This window comes from Bombina bombina, chromosome 12 (assembly GCF_027579735.1).
Source record: "Bombina bombina isolate aBomBom1 chromosome 12, aBomBom1.pri, whole genome shotgun sequence".
Classification (NCBI taxonomy): domain Eukaryota; kingdom Metazoa; phylum Chordata; class Amphibia; order Anura; family Bombinatoridae; genus Bombina; species Bombina bombina.
In genome coordinates this window covers 37,833,233-37,860,356 of record NC_069510.1, presented here as the reverse complement: position 1 = coordinate 37,860,356, position 27,124 = coordinate 37,833,233, and the positions used below count along the sequence as shown (strand labels likewise).

Sequence of the window (27,124 nt, the reverse complement as noted above, 5' to 3'; positions counted from 1 at the left end):
GTCCTCCTACCTGCAAGCTTCGTGGGGGTTACCCAGTCAGCCGATTTCTGGCTAAAAACCCTAAATAATTTACAACACACACACCAAAACACTCGTTATTGTGATATTCGTTATGGATTATAGTCATAAAACGCCCTATTATTATCAATCGTTGGTTGCAAAACTTGTTAAGCTTAATCATTAAGTAACGCTAAAAAGCTGTGCATATTACACCAACAGATAGAAAAACCATGGTCATTAGTCACAGTCCATTATTTATCACATCAGGACATTTATCAAATTTCATATGCTATTATCCCAGTTTCATAAATAGTATTCAGTGGCTTTAGTTAAACTATCTGTGTTTAAAGTTTAGCAACTATGCTTGTAGTCTACATATATCAATGTATCAGAATATATTGCACGTTGTGTATGACGCGGCCTAGACGTTAAAGCACACACTGTCCCATTGGCCCATGCTTCTTCAAAAAGAATGCAGGTGGATACATGAGCTACAATCCATGTCGCCTATGGGCCTCAATGAGGCGTTGTCTTTTAAGTGCTTTCTATGAGAACATATGATATTAAATACCATCTAAATAACCGTAAGTACAACCCTTATATAAACATAAAAATAAAAGGAGAGTTTCTGCAAAGTTAGCAATGCTATAATCTGGTCTTGTTTTTTGTTGTAAATTATAAACTTGAGAGCAATGTAACATACTTTGATACACGCGTGAGGACTCCTTTGTTTTTCCAAATAAGGCACTCTTAACTATGTTTGGAAGATTTCCATCTATATAATTGAAATTTGTATATAAAAGATAAAAGGAAAACAATGGACTCGTTAAGTACATGTTGGATGTAGTTTATTTCTATACAAGCATCCTTTGTATACCTCAAGAATTGTGGATTGTAAATATAGCGTATTAACTTTTTCTTGCCATTTTTTGCAATTATAATAGAGTATCATAATGTCCGCTAGATACTTACAAACATACAGAGACTGTTAAAGCCAAACTTGCGGGTGACACTTCCACAAACAAACCAGGGTTACCATAACAACCAACTGTATATAAGCCGTGTCTTATGGCTTGGCCAGCCCTAGTACCCTGATGAAGTCACATTTGTTAGTGACGAAATGCGTCCGTGGGTGGGTCCAATGGGACAGTGTGTGCTTTAACGTCTAGGCCGCGTCATACACAACGTGCAATATATTCTGATACATTGATATATGTAGACTACAAGCATAGTTGCTAAACTTTAAACACAGATAGTTTAACTAAAGCCACTGAATACTATTTATGAAACTGGGATAATAGCATATGAAATTTGATAAATGTCCTGATGTGATAAATAATGGACTGTGACTAATGACCATGGTTTTTCTATCTGTTGGTGTAATATGCACAGCTTTTTAGCGTTACTTAATGATTAAGCTTAACAAGTTTTGCAACCAACGATTGAGAATAATAGGGCGTTTTATGACTATAATCCATAACGAATATCACAATAACGAGTGTTTTGGTGTGTGTGTTGTAAATTATTTAGGGTTTTTAGCCAGAAATCGGCTGACTGGGTAACCCCCACGAAGTTTGCAGGTAGGAGGACGCCTTTGAGCGCATAGGAATGCTTGCTTGGGATGCTTGAGTAATTATGTTAACCCTATGATTTCCGCACATCTTTACAATATTGAGAATTGATACTGAGATTAAAATATTTAGCTGCTTAGCTTCTAAAGAGATAGTCTAACCTGTTGGCTGATATTTATATAAAACTGTGCTTACAGTATATATAAGATAACTATCTAATATAATCAGCCTTTTTTTGTTTAGACTGCACAGCGATTTGGACAAAATTGTTACCAACATTAAAATTGCAGATAATTCTTCCAGTATTATAAGACATAATCACGACCCATTATTATTAGAATATATTGTGAACGAACATTCTGTGTGTATATAAGATATACTGTTGATATCTCTATAAGGTTTAGTTATATATTGGGTGGTTTGATAATTTCCACTCCTTTATGAGCATAGTAGTATGCCAATTATAATTGGTTGCTAAGCAATAACTAACCCTATATTGGATACACTCCATAATTTACACACTCCCTATTGGCCACATGGCCCTTCTTGTTTTTAATTAGTGTTGGGTTCACATTGAATATAAGGATTGGTTGTAACATTCCCTTTCCTTAGACCCAACAATAGATTTATGTTGTTGTTGTCTTTTTTTCAATAAAGTGTTACATTTTTAAACCTCCTATTTTTTTGAAGAAGATACAAAGGTTGTTAGAAATAAACACGTGAACGGTTGTACATTTGTTGCAGACAGAGTGTGCGTTCCAGAGAGCACAAGAAAATAAATGGGATAAGCGCTGTGAGTTAATGGAGATTGTTAGAATTGTGTGGTCTTGAGTTTTTACTGTGGGCGATTGAGAGAGAGTGTGGAAGTTTGGTCATTGTTACAGGCCAGGGTTTGGAGAGATGTCACCAGCTGCAAGAATTAGGAGTGTTAGTGAGAGACGGTGAGAGTGAGACTTGTAAGAGCAGGTTTGATTAGAGAAAGGAGAATTAGTTACTGGGAGGACATTATAGGGGATGAAAGAAGGGAGGGTGAGATATGGATAGTGTGGGGGTTATTATTATTATTGTTATAGGGACATGCAGTGAGTTTTAGGAGAAGAACAGAAAAGACATGGAGAGCATAGTGCAGGTGTATAATTAGTGAGGATTACCTGTTAATAGGTAAGATGTAAGATGGAAATTGCAGATTCCCCCTCCAGCTGTGAACTCTGCTTGCCACTTTTGACCAGGGCCACTTAGAAACAGGACCCAAGAGAGCCAAGGCACAGAAAGCCAGGGTTATGATGTTTATAGCAGTGGAGGCTAAAATGTCCATTTTAAGACATTTTGTCAATTTAACAGTATGTCAGTATAAGATGTGCATCATAAACAGCGATGGAGCAAACATTTCTGCTGTGTAGTTATAAAAACTTATAATCACATTTTGTAGTCGATTGGATTAATGAATTGTTTTTTTTAATAAAAGTAACCCCTTAAAGGATTTATTGAATATGCACCAGAACTCTATACCTGTATCCAGTAAGTCTAGAAATTGGGTTTATTTGTTAAACAGAAGATAGTAATGCAAAATGATTAATGCATAATAAATCTTACTATACATATCAATATTCTCTCAAGAGCACAAGTCTAAGGGTTTTGTTGCAGATGCAAAGGATTGTGGGTCAGTATATGCAAATCAGAACATAATAGTTTTTGTTTCCCTTTCATATGATAAGAATCTAGTGAAAATCATGAATATTCATTATGGGCCAGATTATAGGTGGATCGCTAATTAACGCTCCTGCTCGATCGTTATTTTTTATACAATATATATCTATACCTATATATAGACGATTATATATAGGTATAGATATATACAGATATATATATAAATATCTATTTAGAAATAGAACATATTCTGCTATGTGCAGAACATTAACAATGTTAAATATTTACAGTAAATACACTCTATAGCACTTTATTAAATTTGAATATTGCATAAATACGCTTTTTTCATGTTTTCATCTACATAAATGCAAAGGACTCCAATGCAACTATATATATATTTATGTATTTATAAGTGTATATATGTCTGTAAATACATATAAATACATATATATATATATATATATTTATACACATAATGTACACATATATAGTGCATATACAGTATATATACGGTATACATATATATATATATATACACACATATACACACACACACACATACATTTACATCTTTAGACATGTGTATGTATCTCTATGTTAAAGCCCTCTGCAGTCTTTTTTTCTTCTAACACCTGAGATCTCATATCTTTGAGCCCTTATAACTTTTGTGTGCAATATTTAAAAAAAATTTTTTTTTATTAGATAGTGTTATGATTGTAACTGTACTTTGTAATGGATTTTTCATGTGTATCGTGCATCTTTTTAGTTTCGTGAAACAGTGAACCAAATCTCTGAAGTCGTAGTAATCATTCTAGAATAAATTGTGATTGCGCTCAAGCAATCGCGTTTACTTTCAACTCATAATACCAGCGGTAAGCCCAAAAATCACAAACCTCCACGATAAACCCCTTATCGCTCTTGTGCTCCACTCGTGATCAGGCCCTATATGTATTATACAATTAGCGATAATGTAGGAATTTGTAAATACAAATCTTTTAAAATGTAAAAGATGTCTACTATGGTCCAGTAACAGACCTCATCCTTGATTGCTAAGCTTGATGGCATGGAGATTTAATGGTTAGTTCTTAAAAAAGGTTTTTTTCTAAATCTGTAGTTGAGACTTTGGGGCCTATTTATCAAGGGCCGAATGGCCCCTGATGCCCCTGTTTCCGCGCGAGCCTTCAGGCTCGTCGGAAACAGCAGTTAAGAAGCAGTGGTCTTAAGACCACTGGTCCTTAACTCGTCATCCTGCTCTGAGGCTGCGGACATCAATCCGCCCGTTCCTATACGATCGGCTTGATTGACACCCCCTGCTAGCGGGAGCAGAATTGCACAAGCAGTTCAACAGAACTGCTTGTGCAATGTTAAATGCAGACAGCGTTGTCTGCCGGACTAGGACGATCTATTATAAGGTTTAGAAGGCCTTTATTTCTTGGTGTTTGGATCATGGTTTTCCTGGCATTCCTTTAGAATTCCTAAGATTTTGCAATTTCTTCAGGATAGTTTTAGATAACGGTCTATCCGCTCTTAGAGGTCCGATTTTGTCTTTTTCAGTTCTGTTGCCGGTTTCTCCTCCCTGGAGTCTTAATCTGGTTTTATAGGTTTTGTAGGCTCCATCATTTGAGCCCATGAATTGAAGTTTTTTTTTCTTTTAGTTATTTCTTCTGCTATTGGAGTTTCTGGATTATCTGCTGTTTCTTGAGATCCTCCTTACCTTATTTTTCATCAGGATAAGGCAATTTTGAGAACTGTTTGATTTCTTACCTAAAGTGGTGCCTTTGGATAATATGAGTAGGGAAATTGTTATTCTTTCTTTTTGTCCTAATACCAATAATTCTTTGGAGACTCTTCACCATAGTTTTGATGATGTTAGAGCGTTGAAGTACTATTTGTAGGCTACTAAGTATTTTAGACAAATTTCTAGTTTGTTTATTCATTTTTGTTTGACATATTGTCTGAAGCTTATGATATAGAAGGCTTACTTGTATGTGATCAGTCTCCTACTAAATGGATTACTTGCTATTCAAACAGATCAGTTGCCACATCTTGGGCGTTTAAGAATAAGGCCTCTGTGAATGAAATTTGCAAGGCAGCTACTTGGTCTTCTTTGTATACTTTTACTAAATTCTACCATTTTGAAGTTACTTCTTCTGAAGCAGCCTTTGGTAGGAAAGTCTTTCAGGTTGATGTTTCTGTTTGATGTAGATTTATTTTTTGCCAAATAAAAGTACATCAAAAGAATAATAAAGATGATATATCATGCTTGTCCCGCATTACTTGTGGACTTCTCTGCTTGGGTATTAGTTTCCCAGGAGTAATGGATCATGGACTCTCACCACCTATGAGAAAGATAATTTATGCTTACCTGACAAATTAATTTCTTTCAATTACCAATGACAAAAACAGTAAACCCTTAATCTCTGTAGTAATACACAATACGCTGTGACTAAAAAGCTGTTTATTATGTTCACAATATAAGATAAAAATAGAGAAAAGAATGAAAATACATAAATAACAAATGACAAGTAACAACACGTGTAACGCGTTTCGGGTTAATGTCATACTTCCAGTGTTCAACTGAAACGCGTATCCTCAAACAATATTATGGTCTGATGTAGTCATGTAAAGTAGTAAAAGGCTGCTATTAAACTGTACTAATAACATGAAAATAAAGAGCTGTTTTTATCCCTCAGATCTGGCAGAACTGGTGATGTTTGTGACCAGCACGCAAGGTTTGCTTCCGGTCTGGGTGCTTCAGGGCTTTCACAGCAGTGACTGGCAGGAGCAACAGCTGCAACTTAACAGCACTGTGGAGTTCCAGGTACACAATATCGCCCTATAGTAGTGGTTAGGCTGTTTTATGTATAATATAGACCTGCATGTTACCATTTAATGAGACTAATACAGTGAATGCAAAATTCTGTTAACATTTATCTTCTATTTTTTATAGAACCATATTAAAGGGTCTTAAAACATCAGTAATGAAATACTCCAGTGTGCTAAGGCATTTTATTGTACTGTTGTTGGTTAAATAGAACTATGCTAAACACAGCTGCTGATGTTTATGTAGCCATCATTCACCTGCTGCTCTGATTCTGAATTTAACTATCTATATATAAATTCAAGAAATACTGCATTAATATAATGCTATAACACATTAAGGGCCCGATAACTAGTGGAGTGCAAATCTTTGCGCCCGAGCGATAAGGGGTATATCGCGAGTGTTTGCGCTCATCAGGCTTACCGCTGGTATTAAACACGATCGCTTGAGTGCAATCGTGAATTACGCTAGAGTGATTACCGCGACTTCAAAGATCTGGTTAAATGTTTTGCAAAACATAAAAGTTGCACAAAACACATAAAAAATACATTAAATAGTACCGTTATGTGAAGAAAATTAGAATGTGAACTATTCATATTTTCATGTTGGGTTAGCGCAAATGAGTATATGTGATCGGGTTTGCGTGAGAGTGGGGTGGGAATACATGGCCGCGCATGCGATATTCTATCTTCAGATTTTTGCGATTGTAGGGTTAGCGTGAGAGAGCAAAAATCGTTTACGTTCAAGTCATAATACTAGCCCAACCCAACGAGTGCAAAAATCTTACTTCTAGCGCAATTAACGCTTCAGCAGAAGCATTCATTTGAGCTTCACTCGTAATCTGACCCTAAATCTTTCTATTATTGATCTGTATAAGTTATTAACTATTTACTAACTACCTAGCTAAAATAAATACAAATTTACCTGTAAAATAAAACCTAACCTAAGTTACACTAACACCTAACACTACACTACAATTAAATAAATTCCCTAAATTAAATACAATTAAATAAATTAAATACAATTAGCTAAATTACCAAAAAAGCAAACACTAAAGTACACAAAATTAAAAAAAATTACAAGATCTTTAAACTAATTACACCTAATCTAATAGCCCTATCAAAATAAAAAAAGCCCACCCAAAATAAAAAAAAGAACCCTAGCCTAAACTAAACTACCAATAGCCCTTAAAGGGCCTTTTGTGGGACATTGTCCCAAAGAAATCAGCTCTTTTACCTGTAAAAAAAAATACAAACAACTCCCCAACAGTCAATAGAATGCGAGCCCAATCCTATTGGCTGATTGGATCTATCAGCCAATCGGAATCTAAGGGACGCCATCTTGGATGACGTCATTTAAAGGAACCTGCATTCAGCAAGAAGCCGTCGATTGAAGAGGATGCTCCGTGCCAGATGTCTTGAAGATGGACCCACTCCGCTCCGGATTGATGAAGATAGAAGATTCCGTCTGGGTGAAGACTTCTGCCCGTCTGGAGGACCACTTCTGCTGGCTTCGTTGAGGACATCTTGCCGCTTGGATGAAGACTTCTTCCGGCTTCGTTGAGGATGGATGTCGGCTTTTCAAAACTGTAAGTGGATCTTCAGTGGGTTAGTGTTAGGATTTTTTAAGGGTGTGTTGGGTGGGTTTTATTTTTAGATTAGGGGTTTGGGCCACAATAGAGCTAAATGCCCGTTTAAGGGCAATGCCCATCCAAATGCCCTTTTCAGGGCAATGGGGAGCTTAGTTTTTTTTAGTTAGGGTTTTATTTGGGGGGTTGGTTGTGTGGGTGGTGGGTTTTACTGTTGGGGGGTGTTTGTATTTTTCTTTACAGGTAAAAGAGCTGATTTCTTTGGGGCAATGCCCCACAAAAGGCCCTTTTAAGGGCTATTGGTAGTTTAGTTTAGGCTAGGTTTTTTTTTTATTTTGGGTGGGCTTTTTTATTTTGATAGGGCTATTAGATTAGGTGTAATTAGTTTAAAGATCTTGTAATTTTTTTATTTTTTTTCTGTAATTTAGTGTTTGTTTTTTTTGGTAATTTAGCTAATTGTATTTAATGTATTTAATTGTATTTCATTTAGGGAATTTATTTAATTGTAGGGTTATGCTAGGTATTAGTGTAACTTAGGTTAGGTTTTATTTTACAGGTAAATTTGTATTTATTTTAGCTAGGTAGTTAGTAAATAGTTAATAACTATTTAGTAACTATTCTACCTAGTTAAAATAAATACAAAGTTGCCTGTAAAATAAAAATAAACCCTAAGCTAGATACAATGTAACTATTAGTTATATTGTATCTAGCTTAGGGTTTATTTTACAGGTAAGTATTTAGTTTTAAATAGGAATTATTTAGGTATTAATAGTAGGTTTTATTTATATTTAAGTTAGGGGGTGTTAGGGTTAGGCTTAGATTTAGGGGTTAATAAATTTAGTATAGTGGCGGCGACGTTGGGGGTGGCAGATTAGGGCTTAATAAATGTAGATAGGTGGCGGCGATGTAAGGGACAGCAGATTAGGGGTTAATAATATTTAACTAGTGTTTTCGAGGCGGGAGTGCGGCGGTTTAGGGGTTAATATGTTTATTATAGTGGCGGCGATGTCTGGAGTGGCAGATTAGGAGTTAATAATTTTATTATAGTGTTTGCGATGCGGGAGGGCCTCGGTTTAGAAGTTAATAGGTAGTTTATGGGTGTTAGTGTACTTTTTAGCACTTTAGTTATGAGTTTTATGCTACAGCTTTGTAGCGTAAAACTCATAACTACTGACTTTAAAATGCGTTACGAATCTTGACGGGATAGGGTGTACCGCTCACTTTTTGGCCTCCCAGGACAAACTTGTAATACCGGCGCTATGGAAGTCCCATAGAAAAAAAGACTATACGCAATTTGCGTAAGTTGATTTGCGGTAAGGCCAAAAAAGTGTGCAGGACAGCTGTACCTACAAGACTCGTAATACCAGCGGTAGTAAAAAAGCAGCGTTACGAGGCTTAACGCTGCTTTTTTACTCTTAACGCAAAACTCGTAATCTACCCGTAAGTTTCTTTCATCAATTGTTAAGAAACTGTATTTTTAGATTATATATTTGATCTACCAACCTTTAACCCCTTGTGTGTTCACTCTCCGCCTAATGAACCGCTTTTCCCCCCATTATTTTTTAAGAATTAGAGATCAACCTATAGCAATGATATCTGTCGCACTATGTACCAGATTAGTTAAAGTGCGCACAATGACATCATCTACTTCTGGTTTCCTCTTTTCTCATTTATGCGCATGCACAAAATCCTACGTTCACGGGAATCGATCGATGCTTTCAACACTGTATATATTAGAGGACGCGCCAAATTTTGCCATTGCACATTTCGTTCTTAATAAGACACATTGATCAAAAGAAATTTGTCAAGCTCTGCATCCTCATCATTATTCGGTATAAAGAAATAGATAATGCTGTCCTATATTTGCACTGAATTATACATACAATTTAATCATTGTATATAAATCATATAAACACAGATATAATTAGCGCAACAAACAATTTATATAAGGAATAGATGATTTCAATCATGAGTTTATAAAAGATCAATTTATAAAATATAAATGGTTTGTTTTCAATAAAGAAAATGCCGCCAAAATGAATTTCTCTAAAATCGGTATGTAATGACCGTAGCAAACGCAGAGTTAGAAATTATATCAGATCGAGGTATAAATACTTGATTTATGCATGCGCTGTTGCTATGAGAAAAAAAAGCCACTCTATTGTCACTGAAGCGTGAGCGAGTTTCAATGGGAGGTAAAATAGCCGTAACATTATTTGCATGTAGGAGGTACAAAGTCAGTCTATACCGCCCAAATTTGAGATGACAAGGAGGGGTTGGTGAACGGACGCAGGGCAAAAAGTTAGATGAAATTTAATATATTAAAAAAGTTTTAAATTAGACAATTCGGTCCGAATCTAATGTGTGTGCAGAACATAGAGTAAGCAGTTATACAGTCTTAATCTACTGACCCTTTAACAAGCTTCTTTAGTATGTTTGTCATATCTCCTCTGTTAATAAATTAGCTCCTTCACTGATCTGTAGAATGTTGCAGTGTCATGGCTCCTGGTCCTTTTTATTTAAGGGTGTTATAATTGTGATAATCATCTAAATAAATTGCCTTGATTTCCCTTGGTAACTAAACAATTGTGTTCTAAGTGCCACATTGGGTGTGTATGCCATAGGCAGGGGACTCCAGCTTTGTAAGCCTTAATCTTTCTAAGTGAACATCTTTTAAAGAAACACTAAAATCAAAAGTAAACTTTCATGATTCAGGTAGCTCACACAATTGTAAAGATTCATAAAACCCAAACTTTATCTTTCTTTATTCAGACAGAAAGTTGATTACAATGACATGTTCTATCCGAATCATAAAAGAAACAATTTGGGTGCAAATGTCGCTTCACTTCAGAGATTGCTTCCGCTTAAATACCACTGTTACTATCTGTCAGGCTTGGGAGGCAGATAGTAACAGCCAATTATTATGTTTGTGACAGTGTTACAATGTCACTATTGATACATTTTAAAAATGTATATTTTGAAACAGCAATGTCCTACTTGTACTTATAGCCCTATAACTTGCAAAAAAAAAAAGCAAAAAAGCATGCAAAGAAAGCCCTTTTTGTCCTGAAAAAAAAAATATAATTTGTTTGGGAACAGTAAATGAGAGAGAGGAAAATTACAGCTAAACACAAACACCACAAAAGTGTTAAAACAGCCCTCGTCCTTAAAGGGACAGTTCACCCCAAAATTTTCTCCCCTTTAAATTGTTCTCAGTGATTCATTTTACCTGCTGGAGTGTTTTAAATCGTTTACAAGTAGCTACTTTATCCATATTTTGGCATTTGAAATAGCTGATTTAGCTTGTGGTTTCCCAACCTATACTGAAAGTTTCTATACTGGAGTATATTCTATTGAATAGCCTAAGTAAACACAGCCAGCTGAAGAGATTACACTCTCAGTGGGGCGCATGATAGTTAAGTAATAAAATGATACCTTTCCATTGTTCTCTCTATGTATTGAGTTGGTGTTTTTTAGACAAATATAAGATAAGGAAGCAAGTCTGTGTACATAAAAGTGATAACATAATGAGATCTGATATTTCCTGAAGCTCAACCCATTGTAATAGGCTGTGGTTTCAAAGCACAAAAACAGCTACTTCATATACACGAATAAACCTTAAAATGCAATTTCTCATAAATGTTATTCTCTGCAGCTGGTATAACAAGTCATTGAAAATACATTCACATAAAAACAATTTTACAGTGTACTGTGCCTTTAAGGGGTTAAACAATCATTTAATCTATGTTCTAGAATCCTAAGCATCTTTCCCTTGCTCCTCCATTACCACTTCTTTCACAGCACATGACTTTTCTATGCATTTTAAAATAACATTGACTCCATCTAACATGAAATAACCTCTCACCACAACAATCTCCACTTTTGTTAAGAAACCCTTACTTGATCCAACATCTCCTTGCAACTACTTTCCCCTTGTCTCTAAACTTATTGAGCAGATCCTTTATAAACACTTATCATCCTTTCTCTTATCTCACCATGTTTTTTTGACCCTTTGCAATCTTGCTTTTGCCCCCAATATCTACTGAGATTTCCATCACCATGGTAACAAATTACCTGCTTACTGCCAAGTCTAAAAGTCACTACCCTATGCTAATCCTTTTAGACCTGGGTGCAGCCTTTGATGCTGTTGACCATCCACTGCTGTTCCACATCCTACAATCCTTGTTCAACTGTTGTTTTAATTTTAGCTTTCTAACCATACCTTTAGTACATTCTTCTCTGGCTTATCCTCCTCCCCTGTACCACTCTCTTTTATGGTACCTCAAGGCTCAGTTCTCCGTCCCCTTCTTTTTTCAGTCTACTTATCACCTCTAGGCTCCTTAGTCGAATCCTGTGTGTTTCAGTACCATCTTTATGCTGATGACACCCAAATAAACCTTACTGCACTAGACATTTCCTCTTCCCTGCTGACTCATGTTACCAACTATCTATCTAATATCTCATTCTGGATGGCTTCTCACTACTTGAAGCTGAACATCTCTAAAACTGAACTCAGGTTACCAACTATCTATCTAATATCTCATTCTGGATGGCTTCTCACTACTTGAAGCTGAACATCTCTAAAACTGAACTCAGGTTACCCAAGCTACCATCTGTCTCCTGTTCAATCCATCCTAAATGACTCTGCCAGGCCCATCTTCTATATGCCTCGTTCCACATCTGCTGCACCTTTCTACCAATCCCTCCAATGGCTTCCCTTAGTCTCAAGAATAAATTATAGAATTTTACCTCAACATATAAATCCATCACCAAAACGGCAACCTCTTATTTTTCTACTCCCCAACCGGGCCCCTCTGATCTGCCCATAACCAAATGCTCCCATCTCTCATTACATCCTCGCACTTTTGTCTGCAAGACTTTTCCAGAACTGCACTTATATTGAACTCCATGGCTCACTCAGTCAGATTTGCTTCTACTCTCCAAAGCTTCAAGCGTTCCTTAAAAACATATCTGTTCAGGGATGCATACAACTTGCTTTGTCCCCTCTCTCACTCATCTTCCTCATATACTTCCTTAAAAATCTAAGCTCACTAGTCCAGCTCTCCTGTTGATCGTCTTACATAAAGAAGGTTTACAACTTGCTTATGTAAATGTCTTCTGATGATTGTATTCCACAACTGTATAATTTAATGTTACAGTGCTGCGTAATATGTTTGGTGCTTTATAAATAAAGGATGATAATAATAATACCTTAGCCGCTACTGTTATTTCATTCTAATGTTGAATGTCTCTTTGAGTTCTCTCTTTAATAAATCTAGTTGATTGTCAGATTGGTATGATGTTGATGTGCTTTGTTTTCACAGGTGTACCTCAGTAGGTCGTTGAGCACGTGTTTCTTACTTATTTTGGCCCTTACTGGATTTTTAATATTACTGTAAATGTAAATAATGGGGAGACCCTCCTATCAACTATTATCCTCTTGTATTACAGATTGTTTTTGAAGCATCAAAGGGTACTCGGCCACACGCAGCCACTATAGCACTGGATGATCTCAGATACTCACTGGACACACCATGCAATGCAGTGAAGAAGGAGAAAGGTATACTGTTTAGATTACATCTGTTATCAAATGGTCCTCCTGCTCTTGAAAGAATTTGTTAAAACTTAGGTCTTTTCCTCGTGATCTTTAAAATGCATGGTAATTCCAAATCAAAACCAAAATCAAATAATATACTGTATTATTACATTATAGTGTTAAATTCTCTGGGTTTGGGGTTTTAAATTTTGACAATTAAGAGTGTGTGTGCCATATTTGTAGAGTGTAATATATTTACCTTGGAGTGCTATTTCCCCCCCCCCCCCCTTAAAATCTTTGTTGTTTTAGCAGGTAAAGACAATACAGGTAAAATCGTGGTAATATTAATTGTGGTGATCCTCCTTCTGATGTGCGTAATAGCTGTTGTAATGCTCTATCGGAAGAGGAAAAGAAACCTGGAAGGTGCCCCACAGATCTCAAGTCAAGTTGATGGAATGGAAGGTTTTGAAAATATCGTCTTTGAAGGGGTAACTGTTTTTGCTTGACTTATTACATCCTTTCTATTTATATTCACAAGTACTTTGGAGTTGAATCTTAGATTTACTAAGGGCTTATCTGTTACTGTTTATGGTTAAAGGGACATTCTAGCCCTTAAATAATGAAGGGGCATTTGTAAGCAGGGGCTTTTGTATGCCAAAGCATCTCTTTTGAAAATGTTAAAGTTTCAAAGGTACCACTGCCTCCAGCACTATAGAATGTCCTCCAAACAGAGGCGTAACTAGAAACCACAGGGCCCAGGTGCAAGAATCTAAGAAGGGCCCCACCCCCCAAAAAAATAAGTGAATTTGATACATATCCTTATTTTTTTTTACATTTAACACAGAAACAAAATGTGAATCAGATTACATGTCTGCAAAAGGAGGTTCCCTGTGCCCACAGTCTGTAAGATGGTCTGACCCCCTATTACTGTATATAGTGACACTGTTTAACCCACCAGTACTGTATGTAGTGAGTTAGTGACACAGTCTGTAATCTGCCGGTGAGATGGCTGGCCTGACCCTACCCGCCCCAGTACTTTATAAAGTGACCACAGTAGTCTGTGACATGGTCCAGCCCCCCCATACTGTAAATAGTGGTACTGTATAGACTTGCACTGTTTACCCTCCGCCCCCCATACTGTAGTAACAAGGTCTGTAATTTGCTGGTTCCACAAACATACACACACACACATACATGCATAAATACACACACAGTCACATACATACATACCGGTAGGTAAAACAGAAAGACTAACCCTTGTAGTCAGAGACACTAGTGAAGCATCATGTTACACTAACATGATATCAGTGCAGGCAGTGGCAAGTCAATGTTTTTTATTGTAAAAAAAAAAATATATAATTATTTTTTTTAAGCTGGGCCCCCCACCCTTGGGGGCCCAGTTGCAATTGCGACCTCTGCACCCCCTGTAGTTTAACCCCTGCCTCCAAATGTCCTTTTTCCTAAACTGCTGCCTCCAGCACTATAGAATGTCCTCCAAATGTCCTTTTCTCTAAACTGCTGCCTCCAGCACTATAGAATTGTCCTCCAAATGTCCTTTTATCTAAACTGATGCCTCCAGCACTATAGAATTGTCCTCCAAATGTCCTTTTATCTAAACTGCTGCCTCCAGCACTATTGAATGTCCTCCAAATGTCCTTTTCTCGAAACTGCTGCCTCCAGCACTATAGAATGTCCTCCAAATGTCCTTTTCTCTAAACTTTTGCCTCCAGCACTATAGAATGTCCTCCAAATGCCCTTTTCTCTAAACTGCTGCTTCCAGCACTATAGAATGTCCTCCAACTGTCCTTTTCTCTAAACTGCTGCCTCCAGCACTATAGAATGTCCTCCAAATGTCCCTTTCTCTAAATTGCTGCCTCCAGCACTATAGAATGTCCTCCGAATGTCCTTTTCTCTAAACTGCTGCCTCCAGCACTATAGAATGTCCTCCGAATGTCCTTTTCTCTAAACTGCTGCCTCCAGCACTATAGAATGTCCTCTGAATGCCCTTTTCTCTAACTGCTGCGTCCAGCACTATAGAATGTCCTCCAAATGTCCTTTTCTCTAACTGCTGCCTCCAGCACTATAGAATTGTCCTCCAAATGTCCTTTTCTCTAAACTGCTGCTCCAGCACTATTTGTCATCCAAATGTCTTTTTCTCTAAACTGCTGCCTCTAGCACTATAGAATTGTCCTCCAAATGTCCTTTTCTCTAAACTGCTGCCTCCAGCACTATAGAATGTCCTCCAACTGTCCTTTTCTCTAAACTGCTGCCTCCAGCACTATAGAACGTCCTCCAAATGTCCTTTTCTCTAAACTGCTGCCTCCAGCACTATAGAATTCTCCTCCAAATGTCCTTTTCTCTAAACTGCTGCCTCCAGCACTATAGAATTGTCCTCCAAATGTCCTTTCCTCTAAACTGCTGCCTCCAGCACTATAGAATTGTCCTCCAAATGTCCTTTCCTCTAAACTGCTGCCTCCAGCACTATAGAATTGTCCTCCAAATGTCCTTTTCTCTAAACTGCTGCCTCCAGCACTATAGAATTGTCCTCCAAATGTCCTTTTCTCTAAACTGCTGCCTCCAGCACTATAGAATTGTCTTTCAAATGTCATTTCCTCTAAACTGCTGCCTCCAGCACTATAGAATTTTCCTCCAAATGTCCTTTCCTTTTAACTGCTGCCTCCAGCACTATAGAATTGTCCTCCAAATGTCCTGTTCTCTAAACTGCTGCCTCCAGCACTATAGAATTGTCCTCCAAATGTCCTTTTCTCTAAACTGCTGCCTCCAGCACTATAGAATTGTCCTCCAAATGTCCTTTTCTCTAAACTGCTGCCTCCAGCACTATAGAATGTCCTCCAAATGTCCTTTTCTCTAACTGCTGCCTCCAGCACTATAGAATTGTCCTCCAAATGTCCTTTTCTTTAAAATGCTGCCTCTAGCACTATAGAATTGTCCTCCAAATGTCCTTTTATCTTAACTGCTGCCTCCAGCACTATAGAATTGTCCTCCAAATGTCCTTTTCTCTAAACTGCTGCCTCCAGCACTATAGAATTGTCCTCCAAATGCACTTTTCTCTAAACTTCTGCCTCCAGCACTATAGAATGTCCTCCAAATGCCCTTTTCTCTAAACTGCTGCCTCCAGCACTATAGAATTGTCCTCCAAATGTCCTTTTCTCTAAACTGCTGCCTCCAGCACTATAGAATTGTCCTCCAAATGTCCTTTTCTCTAAACTTTTGCCTCCAGCACTATAGAATTGTCTTTCAAATGTCATTTCCTCTAAACTGCTGCCTCCAGCACTATAGAATTGTCCTCCAAATGTCCTTTCCTTTTAACTGCTGCCTCCAGCACTATAGAATTGTCCTCCAAATGTCCTGTTCTCTAAACTGCTGCCTCCAGCACTATAGAATTGTCCTCCAAATGTCCTTTTCTCTAAACTGCTGCCTCCAGCACTATAGAATTGTCCTCCAAATGTCCTTTTCTCTAAACTGCTGCCTCAAGCACTATAGAATGTCCTCCAAATGTCCTTTTCTCTAAACTGCTGCCTCCAGCACTATAGAATTGTCCTCCAAATGTCCTTTTCTTTAAAATGCTGCCTCTAGCACTATAGAATTGTCCTCCAAATGTCATTTTATCTTAACTGCTGCCTCCAGCACTATAGAATTGTCCTCCAAATGTCCTTTTCTCTAAACTGCTGCCTCCAGCACTATAGAATGTCCTCCAAATGCCCTTTTCTCTAACTGCTGCCTCCAGCACTATAGAATTGTCCTCCAAATGTCCTTTTCTCTAACTGCTGCCTCCAGCACTATAGAATGTCCTCCAAATGTCCTTTTCTCTAACTGCTGCCTCCAGCACTATAGAATTGTCCTCCAAATGTCCTTTTCTCTAAACTGCTGCTCCAGCACTATTTGTCATCCAAATGTCTTTTTCTCTAAACTGCTGCCTCCAGCACTATAGAATTGTCCTCCAAATGTATTTTTCTCTAAACTGCTGCCTCCAGCACTATAGAATTGTCCTCCAAATGTCCTTTTCTCTAACTGCTGCCTCCAGCACTATAGAATGTCCTCCAAATGTCCTTTTCTCTAACTGCTGCCTCCAGCACTATAGAATTGTCCTCCAAATGTCCTTTTCTCTAAACTGCTGCTCCAGCACTATTTGTCATCCAAATGTCTTTTTCTCTAAACTGCTGCCTCCAGCACTATAGAATTGTCCTCCAAATGTATTTTTCTCTAAACTGCTGCCTCCAGCACTATAAAATTGTCCTCCAAATGTCCTTTTCTCTAACTGCTGCCCATAGTGCTATAGAATGTTGGCCAAATGTTTTTGACTCTAACCGCTGCCTTCAGTGCTATAGTATGTTTTGCAAATGTGCTTTCCTGTGAGTTATGCATTAAATAGACCAGGACTGGTTACGTGTGGTTACAGTCTACTATGCATATTTATTAACAAGGGAAAAGGGTAGCAGAGCATATGCATTGTCATCAGAAAAAGACTGTTAAAGGGACACTGAACCCAAATTGTTTCTTTCCTGATTCAGATAGAGCATGTAATTTTAAGCAACTTTCTCTTGTTAAGTGTATCCAGTCCACGGATCATCCATTACTTATGGGATATTAACTCCTCCCCAACAGGAAGTGCAAGAGGATTCACCCAGCAGAGCTGCTATATAGCTCCTCCCCTAACTGCCATTACCAGTCATTCTCTTGCACCCAACAAATAGATAGGATGTGTGAGAGGACTGTGGTGATTATACTTAGTTTCATACCTTCAATCAAAAGTTTGTTATTTTATAATAGCACCGGAGTGTGTTATTCCTTCTCTGGTAGAATTTGAAGAAGAATCTACCTGAGTTTTTCTATGATTTTAGCCGGAGTAGTTAAGATCATATTGCTGTTTCTCGGCCATCTGAGGAGAGGTAAACTTCAGATCAGGGGACAGCGGGCAGATTAATCTGCAAAGAGGTATGTAGCAGCTTATTATTTTCTGACAATGGAATTGATGAGAAAATTCTGCCATACCGATATAATGTAAACTCAGCCTTAAATGCAGTAGCAGCAACTGGTATCAGGCTGTCATGTATGTATATTTTACACTTCAGTATTCTGGGGAATGGCACTTCACTGGAATTATACTGTATGCATAAAACTTTAGCCTAATTTGCAGGGACTAGCAACAGGCTTTTTAATAACACTCAATTTATTAATGTTAAACGTTTTTTGCTGGCATGTAAAATCGTTTAATTTTCTGAGGTACTGGGTGAAAAAATGTTTTGGGCACTATTTTTTTCCACTTGGCAGTCGTTTTATTTAATTTATGACAGTTTACTGCTCTCTCACTGTTATGTGTGAGGGGGAGGGGCCTTTTTGGTGCTTTTGCTACGCAACAAAAAATTCAGTCAGAAGTTTATTGTCTTCCCTGCATGATCCGGTTCATCTCTACAGAACTGAGGAGTCTTCAAAACTTGTTTTGAGGGAGGTAATCACTCACAGCAGAGCTGTGAGATTGTAGTTGACTGTGATAAAAAAAACGTTTATTTCTGTATTTTTTTTTCTGCTATCAGGGTTAGTTATCCTTTGCTAATGGGAGCAATCCTTTGCTAAAATTGTGTTTTTTACAAAGATTTGATGCTATAACTTTTCAGTTTATTAATTTTCAACTGTCATAACTTTTTCTGTGCTTCTTATAGGCACAGTACGTTTTCATATTATAGTAAATTACTTGAAAATTATTTCCAAGTTGCTAGTTTATTTGCTAGTGTGTTAAACATGTCTGATTCAGAGGAAGATATCTGTGCTATATGTGCTAAAGCCAAAGTGGAGCCCAATAGAAATTTATGTACTAACTGTATTGATGCTACTTTAAATAAAAGTCAATCTGTACAAATTGAACATATTTCACCAAACAACGAGGGGAGAGTTATGCCGACTAACTCGCCTCACGTGTCAGTACCTGCATCTCCCGCTCGGGAGGTGCGTGATATTGTAGCGCCGAGTACATCTGGGCGGCCATTACAAATCACATTACAGGATATGGCTACTGTTATGACTGAAGTTTTGGCTAAATTACCAGAACTAAGAGGTAAGCGTGATCACTCTGGGGTGAGAACAGAGTGCGCTGATAATATTAGGGCCATGTCAGACACTGCGTCACAATTTGCAGAACATGAGGACGGAGAGCTTCATTCTGCGGGTGACGGTTCTGATCCAAACAAACTGGATTCAGATATTTCAAATTTTAAATTTAAGCTGGAAAACCCCCGTGTATTACTAGGGGAGGTGTTAGCGGCTCTGAATGATTGTAACACAGTTGCAATACCAGAGAAAATGTGTAGGTTGGATAAATATTTTGCGGTACCGGCGAGTACTGACGTTTTTCCTATACCTAAGAGACTTACTGAAATTGTTACTAAGGAGTGGGATAGACCCGGTGTGCCGTTCTCACCCCCTCCGATATTTAGAAAGATGTTTCCAATAGACGCCACCACACGGGACTTATGGCAAACGGTCCCTAAGGTGGAGGGAGCAGTTTCTACTTTAGCTAAGCGTACCACTATCCCGGTGGAGGATAGCTGTGCCTTTTCAGATCCAATGGATAAAAAGTTAGAGGGTTACCTTAAGAAAATGTTTGTTCAACAAGGTTTTATATTGCAACCTCTTGCATGCATTGCGCCTGTCACGGCTGCAGCAGCATTTTGGTTTGAGTCTCTGGAAGAGACACTTGAATCAGCTCCATTAGATGAGATTACACACAAGCTTAAAGCCCTTAAGTTAGCTAACTCATTTATTTCAGATGCCGTAGTACATTTAACTAAACTTACGGCTAAGAATTCCGGATTCGCCATTCAGGCACGCAGAGCACTGTGGCTAAAATCCTGGTCAGCTGACGTTACTTCTAAATCTAAATTGCTTAATATACCTTTCAAAGGGCAGACCTTATTCGGGCCCGGGTTGAAAGAAATTATCGCTGACATTACAGGAGGTAAAGGCCATGCCCTGCCTCAAGACAGAGCCAAACCTAAGGCTAGACAGTCTAATTTTCGTTCCTTTCGTAATTTCAAAGCAGGAGCAGCATCAACTTCCTCTGCACCAAAACAGGAAGGAGCTGTTGCTCGCTACAGACAAGGCTGGAGACCTAACCAGTCCTGGAACAAGGGCAAGCAGGCCAGGAAACCTGCTGCTGCCCCTAAGACAGCATGAATCGAGGGCCCCCGATCCGGGAACGGATCTAGTGGGGGGCAGACTTTCTCTCTTCGCCCAGGCTTGGGCAAGAGATGTCCAGGATCCCTGGGCGTTAGAGATCATATCTCAGGGATACCTTCTAGACTTCAAATTCTCTCCCCCAAGAGGGAGATTTCATCTGTCAAGGTTGTCAACAAACCAAATAAAGAAAGAGGCGTTTCTACGCTGCGTACAAGATCTTTTATTAATGGGAGTGATCCATCCGGTTCCGCGGTCGGAACAAGGACAAGGGTTTTACTCAAATCTGTTTGTGGTTCCCAAAAAAGAGGGAACTTTCAGGCCAATCTTGGATTTAAAGATCCTAAACAAATTCCTAAGAGTTCCATCGTTCAAAATGGAAACTATTCGGACAATTTTACCCATGATCCAAAAGGGTCAGTACATGACCACAGTGGATTTAAAGGATGCTTACCTTCACATACCGATTCACAAAGATCATTACCGGTATCTAAGGTTTGCCTTTCTAGACAGGCATTACCAGTTTGTAGCTCTTCCATTCGGATTGGCTACGGCTCCGAGAATCTTCACAAAGGTTCTGGGTGCTCTTCTGGCGGTACTAAGACCGCGAGGAATTGCGGTAGCTCCGTACCTAGACGACATTCTGATACAAGCTTCAAGCTTTCAAACTGCCAAGTCTCATACAGAGTTAGTACTGGCATTTCTAAGGTCGCATGGATGGAAGGTGAACGAAAAGAAGAGTTCTCTCTTTCCACTCACAAGAGTTCCCTTCTTGGGGACTCTTATAGATTCTGTAGAAATGAAGATTTACCTGACAGAAGACAGGTTAACAAAGCTTCAAAATGCATGCCGTGTCCTTCATTCCATTCAACACCCGTCAGTAGCTCAATGCATGGAGGTGATCGGCTTAATGGTAGCAGCAATGGACATAGTACCCTTTGCACGCCTACATCTCAGACCGCTGCAATTGTGCATGCTAAGTCAGTGGAATGGGGATTACTCAGACTTGTCCCCTACTCTGAATCTGGATCAAGAGACCAGAAATTCTCTTCTATGGTGGCTTTCTCGGCCACATCTGTCCAGGGGGATGCCATTCAGTAGGCCGGACTGGACAATTGTAACAACAGACGCCAGCCTACTAGGTTGGGGCGCTGTCTGGAATTCTCTGAAGGCTCAGGGACAATGGAATCAGGAGGAGAGTCTCCTACCAATAAACATTCTGGAATTGAGAGCAGTTCTCAATGCCCTTCTGGCTTGGCCCCAGTTAACAACTCGGGGGTTCATCAGGTTTCAGTCGGACAACATCACGACTGTAGCTTACATCAACCATCAGGGAGGGACAAGAAGCTCCCTAGCAATGATGGAAGTATCAAAGATAATTCGCTGGGCAGAGTCTCACTCTTGCCACCTGTCAGCAATCCACATCCCGGGAGTGGAGAACTGGGAGGCGGATTTCTTAAGTCGTCAGACTTTTCATCCGGGGGAGTGGGAACTTAATCCGGAGGTCTTTGCCCAAATACTTCGACGTTGGGGCAAACCAGAGATAGATCTCATGGCGTCTCGACAGAACGCCAAGCTTCCTCGTTATGGGTCCAGATCCAGGGATCCGGGAGCGGTTCTGATAGATGCTTTGACAGCACCTTGGACCTTCGGGATGGCTTATGTGTTTCCACCCTTCCCGATGCTTCCTCGATTGATTGCCAGAATCAAACAAGAGAGAGCATCAGTGATTCTAATAGCGCCTGCATGGCCACGCAGGACTTGGTATGCAGATCTAGTGGACATGTCATCCTGTCCACCTTGGTCGCTACCTCTGAAACAGGACCTTCTGATCCAGGGTCCCTTCAAACATCAAAATCTAATTTCTCTGAAGCTGACTGCTTGGAAATTGAACGCTTGATTTTATCAAAACGTGGTTTTTCTGAGTCAGTTATTGATACCTTAATACAGGCTAGGAAGCCTGTTACCAGAAAGATTTACCATAAGATATGGCGCAAATACTTATATTGGTGCGAATCCAAGAGTTACTCATGGAGTAAGGTTAGGATTCCGAGGATATTGTCTTTTCTACAAGAAGGTTTAGAAAAGGGTTTATCCGCTAGTTCCTTAAAGGGACAGATTTCAGCTCTGTCCATTCTTTTACACAAACGTCTGTCAGAAGTTCCGGACGTTCAAGCTTTTTGTCAGGCTTTAGCTAGGATCAAGCCTGTGTTTAAAACTGTTGCTCCACCATGGAGTTTGAACTTAGTTCTTAATGTTTTACAGGGGGTTCCGTTTGAACCCCTTCATTCCATTGATATCAAGTTGTTATCTTGGAAAGTTCTGTTTTTAATGGCGATTTCCTCGGCTCGAAGAGTCTCTGAGTTATCTGCCTTACATTGTGATTCTCCTTATCTGATTTTTCATTCAGACAAGGTAGTTCTGCGTACTAAACCTGGGTTCCTACCTAAGGTGGTCACTAACAGGAATATCAATCAAGAGATTGTGGTTCCATCTTTGTGTCCTAATCCTTCTTCGAAAAAGGAACGTCTGCTACACAATCTAGATGTAGTCCGTGCCCTGAAATTTTATCTACAGGCAACTAAGGATTTTCGACAAACGTCTTCCCTGTTTGTCGTTTATTCTGGTCAGAGGAGAGGTCAAAAAGCTTCGGCTACCTCTCTCTCCTTTTGGCTTCGTAGCATAATACGGTTAGCCTATGAGACTGCTGGACAGCAGCCTCCTGAAAGAATTACAGCACATTCTACTAGAGCTGTGGCTTCCACTTGGGCCTTTAAGAATTAGGCTTCTGTTGAACAGATTTGCAAGGCTGCAACTTGGTCTTCTCTTCATACTTTTTCCAAATTTTACAAATTTGACACTTTTGCTTCTTCGGAGGCTGTTTTTGGGAGAAAGGTTCTTCAGGCAGTGGTTCCTTCCGTATAAAGAGCCTGCCTGTCCCTCCCGTCATCCGTGTACTTTAGCTTTGGTATTGGTATCCCATAAGTAATGGATGATCCGTGGACTGGATACACTTAACAAGAGAAAACATAATTTATGCTTACCTGATAAATTTATTTCTCTTGTAGTGTATCCAGTCCACGGCCCGCCCTGTCACTTTAAGGCAGGTAATTTTTCCATTAAACTACAGTTACCACTGCACCCTATGGTTTTCCTTTCTCTGCATGTTTTCGGTCGAATGACTGGTAATGGCAGTTAGGGGAGGAGCTATATAGCAGCTCTGCTGGGTGAATCCTCTTGCACTTCCTGTTGGGGAGGAGTTAATATCCCATAAGTAATGGATGATCCGTGGACTGGATACACTACAAGAGAAATAAATTTATCAGGTAAGCATAAATTATGTTTTCTAATTTACTCCTTTTATCAATTTTTCTTTGTTCTCTTGCTATCTTTATTTGAAAAAGAGGCATCTAAGCTAAGGAGCCAGCCAATTTTTGGTTTAGAACCCCCGGACAGCACTTGTTTATTGGTGGGTGAATTTATCCACCAATCAGCAAGAACAACCCAGGTTGTTTTCCAAAAATGGGCCGACTTCTAAACTTACATTCTTGCTTTTCAAATAAAGATACCACAAGAATGAAGAAATTTGATAATAGGAGTAAATTAGAAAGTTGCTTAAAATTGCATGCTCTATCTGAATCACAAAAGAAAAAAATTTGGGTTTAGTGTCTCTTTATGTCACAAGGAACCTTGGCGAAAGACCAAGGGCCTTCCTTTACTCTCCTGCCAGTGCTACTACTCCATCAAGTCTTGTTCTATAACTAGATATACGCTGTCAGTTTGATACAAACATATGGACACGTCATATCGAAATAGCCTTGTTTATCCACATTTTTAGATCACACCCTTGACCATGCAAGCCCTTAATTAATCCCAAAGAGCTGTAATGCCCCTATTGGAGCCACATACTCATATCAGACTTGAAAGCAATCTCATACCCATGTTAAACATCTTTTAATTAAAATGGGCCTTTGGCCTCTCTACCAATATCATACCTCAGATCAGACCCTAGGGCCCTGAATCTGTTTTATGAGCCACATCATACAACTGTCCCTTTATGCCCTCACCCTAATGTCCATGTTGTGTTGTTCCCCTGGTGTACTGTCTGTCAAGCTCCGCATCTAAGTCCTGTGTATGAAGAGATAGTGAGAGGAGAATTTTTAGGACTGTTCACCACATTGCTTGACAGCAGATTCTACTGTAGAATTAGTGAGGCCTTAGACAACATTAAACTATGAGGCTTCGCTTACGTTTATTTTTTATGAGCCATTCAACGTGGTCTTGAACTGTGCACCTGGTTGTGTACCTGACTTTTTCCTCTTTTTTCTTTACTTAGCTTATAATTTATGTTTTGGCTTTTCATTGCTTCAAATTTCTCAATAATGAGGAGAGAGAGGGAGAAAGAGGTGGGAGAACAGTAGAGAGAGGGGAGTTAGAGAAAGGGGGGAAATAGATAGAAGAGAGGGCGAGAGAGTGGTAGACAAGTGGAAAGGGGAGAAAGTGGAAAGAAGAGGAAAAAGGAAGAGTGGATAGAGAAGAAAACTAGAGGAAGAGTGGGAGAGGCAAAGAGGAAAGACAATGGGAAAATGAGAGTGGAGATGAAATGAAGTGGAGAGAGAGGACAGCAAGAGAAAACAGAATTGAATTGAGACAATGGAAATAGCAGGGAGAGAAGTTAAGTAAAACAAGAGATTAGGATAAATAGAGGGAGAAGGTAGAGAGAGGAGGAATTAAGAAAGTGGAAAGAGAGGGAAAAGGGATAGAGAGAATGGAGAGAAAGGGATGAGAGACCAAAGAAGAAGTGAAAGAAGTTTGAGGAGGGAGAGAGAGAATGGAGAGAAGAAGAAGTGAAAGAAGTTAGAGGAGGGAGAGAGAGAATGGAGAGAAGAAGAAGTGAAAGAAGTTAGAGGAGGGAGAGAGAGAAGGGAAAAGGGAGGAGAAAGCTGAGAGGCAAAGAGAAATAAGGGGAAAAGATATATGGAAAATAGAGTAGAAAGGGGAAGGAGTGAGAGAAAGAAGGGCAAAGAGAGAAGGGAATAACAAAGAGAAAGGGGAGGAGAGACTCAGGGAGAGTGATGAGTAAGAGGAAAGGGGGAGAGAAAATTGGAGACAGGAGGGAGAGAAGAGGTTTAGAGAGAGAATAGAGGAGAAGTGAACAAGGAGATTATAGAGATAAAGAGCGAGAGAAGAGAGAGGAGTGAGGAAGAGAGTAAAGAGAGGGTGTAAACTGGTTAAAATACTGCATTTGGCTTTGAGCTTCAGGGAGGGTGGCTAAGAGATATTGACAATAACAAGACTACGTGCAGCCTCCCCATTCCTCTTACATTGCTGCTTGTGCCCTGCTACCTACTGATTACGCTAAGGCTGCCAGCAATACACTGGGGCCTGCAGAAGGGAAGGACAGGACTGCACCTGACAACATCCAGAGAACTTGTGGTTGTGTCTAAGAGGCTGTGAATTTGCAGCTGTACCAGGAGGAACCTGGTGGGCAGGGCCACTGTACTTTCATAAACTAATTGTCCCAGAGACAAAAAAACAAAAAGAAAACAAATGCACATTTTTATTCTATGGCCCTTTGTGAGGCCCAATCATGAGTGAGGCCTCAGGGGGTCACCTATTTGGCTAAACACTAGCGTGGCCTATGCTTAACAGCCAGGGGGAAAAAGCCAGGGCCAGACACTTATTGGTTACAATCAGAAGAAACAGCATTCTAACCAATCAGTCCACCCCAGTCTGTTTTTATGATATATTCAATTAAAGGGACATTAATGTGAAAATTAAACTTCCTTGATTCAGATGGCGCATGCAATTTTAAGAGGCTTTTCAGTTTATGTTTACTATCAAATGTACTTTGTTCTTTTTGGTATCCATTGAAAAGCAAACCAAGGTTGGCTCGGGATCAGCAATGTACTATTGGGAGCTAGATGATAATTGGTAGCTACAGACATTTGTCTCTTGTCATTCTCTCACTGTGTCTTCAGCTAGCTCCCAGTAGTATATAGTTTAACTATGTATTTAACCCCATTTGCATATGTAAACACTAGCGCAATAATAAAACATATGTTAGAGCATTTCCCTTTTGCATTTTTAGGTCTATTTTAATGATTGTAAAAAGATAAACATTTTGCTCTAAGAAGGAAAATGAATGCTATAAGGATATAATCTAATTATGTTTCATGTTTTACTGACAGGACGGAGCATCTTCATCCTAAATCCTACAAGAACTATCCCAATGTGAGTGATGAAAATCTTTGCCGTTGCTTGGAAAATCTCACTTGGATGTCTATCAGATTTATACCTAGAGGATCGGTCTTCCGCACAAGGACATTTATAATTTAATATTAATAATGTACAGAGAGAAAAAAACTGCACATTCAGCTTTGCAACATTCTCAGAGTGCTTTGTTTTCAGATATTACTGTTGATAGGTTTTGGAATGCACAGGAATTTATAAGAAATGTGGGACGAATCCACAGATTTTTTTTCTTAATGTAAAAAAGAAAAATCATCCAAACAATAGAATAAACACATAATAATATATCACCCCCCCCCCCCATTGTAAAGCTTTCAACAATTAACTTGTGAATGAAATAAGTGCCCTTTATTGATCATGTGATATCCAGAGATTCATATGACACATCATTTTTAAAGAAGTCACTGCTTATAAGTGAGTTCTGGCTTATTTTAAGTAGAGGGCAGAACAGATCCATCGTCTATTCATTTTTTTGACTTATTTTGTGCCTAGTGGATTCAATATTTACAATTGTTTGG

General features: G+C 39.0%; 1 protein-coding gene across 1 annotated transcript in view; it reads left to right on the top strand.

The window, feature by feature from the left end:
• MAMDC4 (MAM domain containing 4) overlaps window positions 1–26,897 on the top strand; it is a 123,866-nt gene extending 96,969 nt beyond the window's left edge. The window contains exons 27-30 of the mRNA XM_053695430.1: window positions 5,912–6,039; window positions 13,079–13,187; window positions 13,473–13,651; window positions 26,546–26,897. Of these exons, the coding sequence (XP_053551405.1) occupies window positions 5,912–6,039; window positions 13,079–13,187; window positions 13,473–13,651; window positions 26,546–26,566 (437 nt within the window). The 3' untranslated portion in view covers window positions 26,567–26,897. The remainder of the gene's footprint in view (window positions 1–5,911; window positions 6,040–13,078; window positions 13,188–13,472; window positions 13,652–26,545) is intronic.
• The last annotated feature ends 227 nt before the right edge of the window (window positions 26,898–27,124 follow it).